This window comes from Lygodium microphyllum, chromosome 1 (genome assembly GCF_053477565.2).
Source record: "Lygodium microphyllum isolate KBCC chromosome 1, Lygodium_microphyllum_v1.1.10, whole genome shotgun sequence".
Taxonomy (NCBI): domain Eukaryota; kingdom Viridiplantae; phylum Streptophyta; class Polypodiopsida; order Schizaeales; family Lygodiaceae; genus Lygodium; species Lygodium microphyllum.
Genome location: NC_141135.1, coordinates 44307828 through 44319187, shown reverse-complemented (window position 1 = coordinate 44319187; position 11360 = coordinate 44307828). Strand labels below are relative to the sequence as shown.

The window sequence follows — 11360 nt, the reverse complement described above, 5'->3', positions numbered from 1 at the left end:
GCCTCTTTGAGCCTCCCATCCACACCAACATTGCCACATGGAGCAGCCACTTCCCAGGACAGCCTGCACTGAATTTGCACCAGATTTCTGCCTGCCTACTCATCACGTTTTTAGCCTATATGCCTTGGCTCCTAAATGAGCACTTAAACAATGGTTTCTAGAAGGCATTTGAGCTACTTTGAAAGCCTCTTTAGGCCTTGTGCTTGGCATTGAAGCTTTGGGGCTGACATTCTCTGATTTGGGACTGTCATTTACTATTATATAGTGCTGGAAATAGGGCAGCCACACTTGGCATTGGCATTTGATGCTTATACTCTACTCCGGTTACCTTGTTTGATGCCCGTATGCGGCCTACATGATGCCTAGTGCCTTGGGAATGCATGCACATGATTATGCCATGATTTTGGCCTGAAATATTGGCTGAAATTTCTTAGTTTTGACAGTCAAACTTGGCTGTAATAACAGTGGGCTGAAGGTACTTTGGATGCTTTGTCACTTACTTATTGGTATCGGATGTATGCTTTGGGATTTGCCATCATGTATTTGACATTTGGGGACGACTTTGAGCTCATGTTTGAGTCTATGGAATGTATTTGAGCTACACATAAGCTCCGTCTTGGTTGGTATTCACTGGCATTTGGACCGACTTGGCATGCTCTTGGACCGCTTATGCCTCATGTCTATGCTTGACAGTTAAGCTTCATACATTACATGCTTTGGTTCGTGATATATGCCGCTTGGTTCGTCTATGCTTTATCGACATTGGGAGCTTTGCCTTGGATGTATTTGCGCATTTCCGACTCAGTTTGATCATTTACTTGGTTGCTATCGGATGTCATTGAGTTGATAGAGATCTTATTTTGGGATTATGTATTGCTCATTGGTTGCTTCCATCAGTTGCTTCATGTATGTCATGCTCTTGGGATGTGTATGACGCATTGACTTGGTCACTTGTCACTGGTACTTTGTCTTGGGTTGCTTGAGCCCTTGAGCTTGTTTGTACACCTTTTGTGCTAGTGGGAGCATCTTGCATGCTTACTTGACCTTGAGCAGGGATTACATGCTATTGGAGCAGTATATATCATTGAGCAGTTACAGATGTATTGAGACTTTGGGATTATACTTCGACAATTGGATGTTGCATTGAGTATATGTCTTGGTTCATAGGATGTTTATGAGCTGAGTCTCAGTTTTGGATCCGCTTTCTTTTGAGTAGACACCTATTTGTGTCAGGTTTTGGCAGTTGCAGGTACATTTTGCCTAGATTGTCTGGGGATGTGCCTCTTACTGGCAGATGCTATTTGACATCTCTCGGTGTTATGCTCATGTATTTTCACTGTCATTTGGCTTTGCTTTGTCCTCTTTATGCCAGCTTTGGACCTAGCATTGTTTAGTTGACATTAGATCCAGTTTTGGGACAGTTTGCTCTCATTATTGCAGTTCTGAAATTTATTACAGCAAGCATTTATTGGTGGACTGAGCAGTATTTTTTATGCTGAAATATCTTGATTTGGTGTACCACACCCAGTACTAAGTGGGCAGCATCTTTTGGCACACTTTTCTCGCCATTTGGAGCTCATTTCAGTGGATTTTGGGCATTTTCTGCAGTAAAACAGCAAGCAGTTTTAGACTGTCTGTGCATTTCCAGCCTGCATTATGGCGTCCTCTTCGACTGATAATGCCGTATTTAACATCACAAAGTGGATACCAACTACTCTTATTGAAAGAGTCAAATTTGACAGGTCTTGGTGCAGAAATCTCAGATTAAGCCACTTCGGTTGAGCGGGCAGTAGCCTGCAACTATGAACAATGACGACTGGCTTGAACTTGATGAGCTATGCAAGTCCACGATTGTATTGTATCTCACTGAATAGGTACATTATAATGTATTTGAGGAAGCACAGAGTGCATGGGATCTATGGAATAAGATCAAGAATCTTTATGATAAGAAAAGTCCGGCGAGTCAGATGTACTGGTTGAAGCAGCTTATGGATCTGCGCATGAAGGATAATGCGACTATGTCTGCTCACTTGAGCCAGTTCCATGCTATACTGAAGAACCTGACTTCGCAGGATATCACCTTTGGAGAGGAAGTAACTCCTCTTTTCTTGCTTGGGACTCTGAATGAGTCATGGGATGTATTCCGCACTGCCCTATGTGCCTCTAGTGATACTCTGAAATTGAATGATGTTGAGAGTGCTCTTCTGCAGGAAGAGGTTAATCGCAAAAACTTGGATGCCTCTCGTGTTTCACATGCTTTGACAGTTAGAGGCAGGAATGACAGGAATGATCGTGGTCATGGCCGTGGCCGTGACTCGCAGAAGGGTTAGTCTAAATCTCGTGGAAAGTCGCGTAGTAAGTCGCGTGGGCGCAACGCTAATGTCACTTGTCATCATTGTGGGAAAAAGGGCCATATCAGACCACAGTGTCATGAGTTGCGCAATGAGAAGCACAAGGATAAGGGGAAAGAGAAAGTGCAGGAGAAGTCCTCTGATCGCAGCATAGTACCTGTGAAGTCCAGCGTCAAGATTGAGGAAATTAATGTCACGCAAACCGAGGATTCTGATGGTGGTGATGAGTTCATACTTGCAACTAGTTCTTTTGATACCTCACACTTGACTGAGATACCTAGTATGTATGCACAGTGCTGGTTATTGGATTCAGGTGCGTCCTTCCATGTGACGCCTTACCGTGAGTGATTTCACTCTTACCGTACTGTATCTGGATCAGTTAGACTTGGAGATGACATGTCTCTTGATATTGTGGGCTGTGGAGATATTCAGTTGTAGTTTTCCACTGGCAGTTTCTTTTTGCTCAGGGATGTACGTCATATACCTGCGCTTACGTGCAGTCTTATGTCTACAGGACAGTTGGATGATGCAAGGTTTCATGTCTATTTTGGGGATTCTGCTTGGAAGATTACCAGAGGCAGACTTGTGCTTGCTAGAGGCGCCAAGGCTGGCAGCCTCTATCCTCTTGTTGTATCTAGGTCTTCTGTAGACCATGTTTTGGCAGTGGGTTCTATCCCACATGTATCACTTTGGCATGCCCGTTTGGGGCATATGTCTTTGAAGGGAATGAAAATGTTATTTGGTTTGCAGTATCTTCCGCCTTTGGACTATGCATGTTTTGACTCGTGTGATCATTGTCTTTATGGTAAGCAGAATAGGTCTACGCATAAGAAATCGGGTAGGCCATGCATGAGTGAGCCCTTGGCTTTGGTGCATTCAGATATTTGTGGGCCCATGCCGTGTATGTCTATGGGTGGCGCGAAGTACTTTGTTACCTTCATTGATGATTTTTCTAGGAAAGTGTGGGCTTATCCCATAAAGCAAAAGTCCGATGTCTTGGCAGTCTTTCAGCGTTGGCTTGCTCTTGTTGAGAACCAGACTGGGTATAGGCTGAAATGCCTTAGGACTGACAATGGGGGAGAATATGTCTCACGTGCTTTTGAGCAGTTTTGTGATGACAGGGGTATTAAGCGTCAGTTGACCGCCCCTTACACCCCACCCCAGAATGGTTTGGCTGAGCGTATGAACATGACTATTCAGGAGCGTGTCCGCTCTATGCTTAGCCATGTAGGCCTACCACAGAGCTTTTGGGCTGAGGCAATTAGTACGGCAGTGCATGTCATAAACCGATCGCCTTCTAGTGGATTGGATTTCCAGGTTGCAGAGGAAGTTTGGGCTGGTAAGCTACCCTCTTATGCGCATCTCCATGTCTTTGGATGTGAGGCATTCTGCGATGTGCCCATGGACAAGAGGAGTAAGTTGGATCCAAAGAGCATTAAATGCATCTTTCTTGGTAATGGTGATTCAGGAGAGATGGGCTATCACCTATGGGATCCGCAGGCGCGGAAAATAGTACGCAGCCATGATGTAGTCTTCCATGAAGACAAGATGCACATGCAGCCTGAGAAGGTGGTCGAGATATGCAGAGTGATCTTTCAGGAGGAGCCTAGAGCTCTTGCACAGCCAGTTGGACAGCCTACAGCTGCAGTAGATGCTCATGGTCAGGGTGTTGGATAGGCAGCTGGGCAGGTAGTAGAGCCTGCAGTGAGACGGTCTGCTAGAGACAGACGACCACATGATAGATTTCAGCCCTCTATGCATTATGCTTTGGTTACAGATGCAGGAGAGCCTTTCACTTATGATGAGGCTATGCGCAGGGGTGACATTCACTCTTGGGAGAGGGCTATGCAGTCTGAGATCGACTCCTTGCATAAGAATGAGACTTGGGATTTGGTTGCCTTGCCTAAGGGCAAGAAGGCTTTGCCATGCAAGTGGGTGTACAAGCTGAAAAGTACCCCTAGACACCCCAAGCCGGCATACAAGGCTAGATTGGTAGCAAAGGGTTTTAAGCAGGAGCATGGTGTAGACTTTGATGAGGTCTTTTCTCCTGTGGTTAAGATGACCACCCTACGATTGGTCTTGGCTTTGGTTGCTCAACTTGACTTAGATCTATATCAGATGGATGTCAAGACGGCTTTCTTACATGGGGACTTGCATGATGAGATCTATATAGAGCAGCCTAAGGGCTTTGCAAAACCTGGCAGGGAGCACCTAGTGTGCAAGTTGAAGAAAAGTCTTTATGGCTTGAAGCAAGCACCTAGGGAATGGTATCATAAGTTTGATGCCTTTATGCAATTACAGGGCTACAACAGGAGTGCTATGGATCCGTGTCTTTACACGAAGAAAGCCCGTGATGGTTCATTGCTTATTTTGGTACTCTATGTGGATGATATGCTGATAGCAGGGAAAGCTCATGATGAGCTAGATGCTCTTAAATCTCAGCTGAAGAAGAGCTTTGAGATGAAGGATTTGGGACAGGCCTCTCACATACTTGGTATGCGCATTAGACGCGACAGGCATCAGGGACTCCTCTACTTGTCACAGAGGGAGTATATTCATAAAGTCCTTGAGCGCTTCCGCATACAGGATGTAAAGCCTATTGGCTGTCCATTGCCTTCTTATGTGAAGGTATGACAGGCCAATTGTCCGCAGACAGATGAGCAGAGGGCCGAGATGGCCCAGATCCTTTATGCTTCAGCTGTGGGCAGTTTAATGTATGCCATGATAGCCACTCATCCAGATATTGCCTTTGCAGTTGGTGTTGTGGCACGCTATATGGCTACACCTGGCAGGAAACATTGGGATGCCGTGAAGGGTATCATGAGTACCTGAAGGGCACAACAGATATGTGTATTTGCTATGGCAGCCAGGATACAGGGGTCGTGGGGTACATTGACTCCGATTATGCAGGACATGCAGATAGTAGGAAGTCCACTTCTGGCTATGTATTCACCTATGCTGGAGGTGCTGTCTCTTGGATGTCCAGGGTTCAGGTGTACGGCTTTGTCTACCACTGAGGCCGAGTATGTTGCAGCCACTGAGGCTTTGGGAGGTTGTTGGGGTAAAGGCGCCTCTGCCGCCCCGCCCCGTGTATTACTACACTGACAGTACCCGCCACTACACACTGCAGGTGGCGGGCGCCCGACACATCACTTTATTCTTTACATTCATTTTAGTGACTAGTAAATAAAGAAAGGCCCGGTCACACATTGTGACTGTTGGAGTTCCCATTTCTTGTCTCTCTCTCTTTCTTGCTCTTGCTCTCCCGCCATAGCTCGCATGCAAGCTTTGATCCTTCTCACCTTTCAGATTTGTGAAATTATTTTATGAAAAAAATAAACTTACGGTAAGGGATTTATAAATTATGGTAAAAGTCACAGAAGGGTCAAGAAAATATCGCAAAATAGGTTACATAGGGATATATAAAACATGCCATGAATGCATGTGATATGTAGGATTTATATACCAGTGAGATAGACCCGAGCCAATGTCACTCTCTTTATATCATACTAAAGCACACCAATGATAGGTTACTTTAAATGTTAGGGATTTGTAAATAAGATGAACTTGCACTATATCTCACACCAAGTTAATGTCAATGTGAGGCAAAGTTTGTAAGTTTACCTACAAGAATTGGAGTTGCGCTCACCCAACCATATGCCATGTAACACATTATGATAAGATTGATTGTTTCTTTCATAGTTGAGATTATGAATCGTGTTTTTGCTTTTAAACTTGAAGTTTCAACACCACAAGTATATAACACCTCAAGTTTAAAGAACTATATTGTCCTTTTGAAGTGCTTAGTACCTTGCAAGGTTACATTGTTAATGTGTGTTCCTTGCTTGTCTTCTAGTTCTTTCATAATCCCATTGTGTGACAATCACATAAATATAAAGATAGTGCAAAAACTTTAGAGGCACTATCTTAGATACATTATGTTAGAATGGTTGCAAAATTGCCCCACATGATTAGGATAGTGAGAAGGAAAAACTGTTACACCACATGAAGATATCTTATTGGCTTCTTTCTTTATGCACGGTGGACAGTTCATGATAGGGAATCTCCCTTATGCAGCTTTCACATCTATGCACAAATTACAAGAAGACAAGAACCCCATTTATTAGAGGGTGAAATGAGTGAATGTGCAAATGAACTCAACCAATCCTCTTTGAGAGATTAGACTTTACTACCATGGCAAAGGCTACTTTTCGTCTTCAATGGGTTTGTTCGATTGTCTTGGCTCTTTGCAATAGTGTATATATGAACTTATAATGCAATACTGGTGTGCTTTATATTTGTGTATCTCTCTCTCTCTCTCTTTGGTTTTTTGACAAGACTTGAACTTTGAAAGATGACTCAAGATGTATTCAAGGTTTGAACTCATGCATCACCCATATACATACCTAGATGCTCAAACCTTTCATCCTTTATTGTTGTGGAGAGAGAGAGAGAGAGAGAGAGAGAGAGAGAGAGAATCTCTAATGTTGATCAAATGGATATAGGCCACATGGTTTTACGTTGAATGCATAATGATGAGACTCTCTTGATAATCAAAGAGTGTTGAGTTCAATTCCTACATCGCACAATCATGTAGAACAAGAGTTGTGAACATGGGCTAGCAAAAACAAGTGGCTTACGAAAGGGTAGCCACTTTGTTAGGGAAAAGGAAAATCTCAAGATTTCTTCTCATTTCCTGCAGGCCGTGGGGCTGAGTTTCCAAGGAGGCGAGGAGGCTCACTAGATAAAAGGACAAATGATGGATGGTGCCAAGGGACGGAAGGAGAGCAGAAGCGATGGAGACGAATGATGGCGAGCGGGAGCTACCCGAGGATGTGATGCGCAGGGTGCTCTCGCTGCTGCCGCTGCGCGACCTCTTCCGCCTGCGCTGCGTCTGCAGGCACTGGCGCTCCCTCCCCTTCTCCCTCCTCTTCCTCGACCCCCTACCGCCATCCACATCCACCACCTGCGTCTTCCTCTTCCGCCTCCTCGCGCGCAGGGTCAACCTGACCTACAGGTACAGCTACAAGTCAACATGGGTGACCTACAGCTTGGACTACGACCGGCAGCTGGCGGGCTCCTTCGCCTTCGACGACGACGACGATCGCCGGTCTCATCATCATGATCGCTTCTCTCACGAGTTTCTGGCTCCGAGCCCGCTGCTGCAGCACCTTCACACGGGGACTCTGGAGGTGGCGGCCGCCGCGGGCGGCCTCCTCTTATTTGGCCTCCGCCCCCAGCCGGACGCCCTCCGCCTCTTCCTCTACAACCCGGCCACCAAGGCCCTGCGCGCTCTCCCGCCCACCCGCTGGCCGCCCCAGAAGCTGTCCATCATGGCCGGGGACCCACCCTCCGCCCGCTACCGCATCCTCTCCCTCGCCCGCCACCTCCGCCCCGGCACTGACAACCGCCTCTTCTCCTTCGAGGCCTTCGACCCCGCCGCCCCCGACGCCTGGCACGTCATCAGCCACGTCAGCGCCAACCTTAGTGCCGCCGGCGAGCTCCATGGGAACGCCCACAAAGTCATGGGCTTCGTCAATTCCAAAGCTCTGTGGGCCGCCCATGGTTCCTTCCTCTATTGGATGCCCACCCTAGACCACCAAGAGGAAACCGGGCTCCACACGCACCTGTCCACATGCCGCATCGATAAAGGCTACTTTTACCGCATCCCCGGACTCCCCTTTAAGACCACCTTTGCCAGCATGTGGCCCACCCCTACTGGCCTACAACTCATCTGTGGAGTCGCCTCCCAGCAAGAAACAAACACATCTCCACCCCCCACACATCCACGTCGATACCCTATACCACCACCAGAACTCCATAATGTTACCATGGATGTCACCCTCTCAGTTGAGGTATGGGAGTTGCACCAAACCAAGGAGCAACCTCATGAAGAACTCCAAGAAGTATATGGAAGCAGAGACCTTCCCCAAGGCATGCATTGGGAACTTGTTGAGAGAATGCCTCAAGACCTTTGGGCCCAACTTACACACAAAAAGGGAACCAATGGGCATAAGGTTGCATGTGTGGTCACACCCTCTAGCCACAACAATCCTCAAGTTCTAATAGTTGCCGATGAGGGAGAGCAACAGATGGTCAGTTATAATGCTCTCCAAAAGACGTGGAAATTAGCTCCTAGTTGCACCAAGATTCTATCTAATCTCTTCCATGATGCGGACCTAGACCATTACAAAGTCCTTCCATGGACAATCTCCTTCAAGCCTAGCAACACTCTTGTATGATGTTTGAGTTCGATGTTACATCACTAATTAGAGGATTTGTTTCAAGTTGTATGCAATGTACATTATTGCAACACTGAAGTAGTTTGTATTTTAAATTATTCACCCACATCTTAAAATAATTTTTTTCACACGTGTAAGCAAAGCTATAAAGGTCATGTAAATGAGATACAAGGGCCAATCAAACTATGCTAAATATTGCCAAAATGATACATTTGCAACTTTGCAATTAATAAATATATTCAAAACTCATTTCTCAAAGTAAATAATCAAACTACTTTCTTCATATACAAGGTCTTTTAAAAAAAGATAAAGAGAAACATAATACACTATAAACAATATACTTCTCAAAGTCTCACATTTATTTAAGAGAAAGAGCAAAAGAAAGAGAGATATTGTGGAATGAAAAAGATGCTATATTAAGCAACACTCTAAATGGCAAGGATATCATATACATAATTAAGCAACACTCCAATGGAACTGTTGTGGGTAGTGATAACACTTCATAAACAAGTTCTCAATGTTTGGGTGTTTAGCAATTCACTCTAAATATATGTTGGAGACCTATAATTTGTCAAATTGAGGTTCCTTGCAATAATTCAAGTCTTCCTTTAATGTTTTTGAAGTGGGTTTTCCCACTTTGTTGTGTAGTAGGTGCAATAAATGGTAGCACCATGTGCATACAAGATGAATTGAAGACATGTTTTTTCATATAGTGCCATTGTTTGCACATTGAACTATTTAGGAATGTAATTTCAACCTTTCTTTTTTAGAAACTAGAGTTGGGCTCAGTTATGAAGGAATTCAACTATGGGAAAGAAAAGCATGATTTTTCTTTGAGGAGGTTTAGAATGAAATTTGACAAAATGTGCCATTTTTTTTTGGCATGTGGAGCAATGGTGATGTGTGCATTTGGGTGGCATGGTGGTAGAAATCTTTTGTTAATGGTAATAACAAAGTCCACAAACCCAAATGACTAACACACTAGCACAACTGTAGATGGGTGCATCCTTGATCCATAGCAAACCATAGTCATACTAGCTTCCATGAATTTGGAATTCCTTCCACATAGAAGCAATCATCTAGTTTTCAATGTATTGTCCTATCAACATCTAGGAACCTTTTTGCTACATTGAAATGATGGACATAGATTGGTTCACACTCAACAACGGAAGGAAAAATAGAAGGGATATCATCCAATGTGTGCTCATATTATTTGAAAGAAAAATTGTGCTTTTCTTTCAAGCCTACCACCACCTCTACCCACCTCACATCCCTGAAAAAAAATATTGGCCAGAGGAAGATGTTCTACTTTACATGTGGCAAAATTTTACTCAACAAAAGTGTGCATAAACTTTTGTGATTGGTTGCTTTTAAAGAACTAGAATTTTATTTTCATGCGCTTCCACCACTTTTGTGAACACCCATGGTAGATCTCCTCCACATTGCTAAAACCTCTAACACCTTAGTGTGAGCCATCATAGTACTATTACAGTTGTGTGACAAGGTCAGTGTGGCTATCAATTACCATATAAAGATAATATTAAGACCATCGGACTATACATTGTTTCAAGTTTCCCAAGCTTTGCATCAAGCTAGGCTGATGGTATTTTTCCTAGATATATGTTACAAAGAGAGCAAGATTCCATAGTCACCACACCATTGTAAATATAAAAGCTCTTTTTGTAGAATGTGGATGTTTGAAGGGATTCTAGATATCAGTAACCTGTGCAAGTTGAGTCAATGCTCCACATTATTATCACTTGTAACATCTTTTGCATGGATCACTTTTCCTTGGAGCTTCCATTTTCTAAGATGGACCCAAATGGATTGTATAGCACTTCCATTGTTAGGAAGAAATCACCTATCTTTGTTTATTAGCTCTCACTTAGGACAATGTTGGTACATGTTTCGTGCTAGGAAGAGTATGTTGTAGGCTTAGTTGCAAACATGGAATGAAATGCTTCTCTTTGCAATGCTCAACCTTAAAATAGACTCAAAGGAGTGTAACTTCTCTAGGCGCATTCTATTAAATTGAGTAACTATACTTAACAACTTACTAAGGAGTGTAGAGGCCATGTAAAAGATGCCAACAAGGTCCTAGTCTAGTGGTTTGAGTATTTTGGGCGTGTGAGTTCAAACCAACTAATTGCGCCTTCCTCTTCATCAAGCTCATGATCTACATCGCATTCTAATGCATAGTCATTGGCTTGAAGCGTTTGCACATGCAAATTCCAAGTCTCAATGAGTCTCATACCTTACTTAACATAAAGGGGAGAAGCTAGTTAATCTTTGATGAAAAGGGGCACACTTCACTACTTTAAAAATAAATGGTAGTATAATAAGGGATATACTACACTGCTCTAACAATAAATGTTAGTGAGAGCTTAGGTTTCATGCCCACAAGCATAACATCATTGTCATTTATGAATTATGGCACTACATTTTGATTTGGCTTGATACTAGCCATCACATTTATAAGAGAGATCACATGACTTTTGAGATTGTTTAATTGCTTCAATGACATTTGATGTGCACAATTTTGAAAACAATTGTCACATGATTATTTGTTTAAGGAGGAGGCAAACATATGAGATGCGTGATAATATTTAAATTATTAGCTATCATAGCATATCTGATTTAACAGCCTTGAAAGCTACTCCCCATTGCATGATAATAATAATATGTTGCTAGAGAGCACAACCAACTTGAGCGATGTTTTTGTGGCATGGATGCTTTGACCACTTGCATTTTTATAGGCTTCTAACAC

General features: G+C 43.6%; 1 protein-coding gene across 1 annotated transcript; it reads left to right on the top strand.

Annotated features, from left to right (window-relative positions):
- Window positions 1-7123: 7123 nt before the first annotated feature.
- On the top strand, window positions 7124-8593 carry LOC148041053 (uncharacterized). Its single transcript, XM_087670200.1, has one exon. It carries the CDS (start codon window positions 7148-7150, stop codon window positions 8591-8593), a length of 1446 nt encoding a protein of 481 aa, XP_087526326.1. The 5' UTR covers window positions 7124-7147.
- Window positions 8594-11360: the final 2767 nt, after the last annotated feature.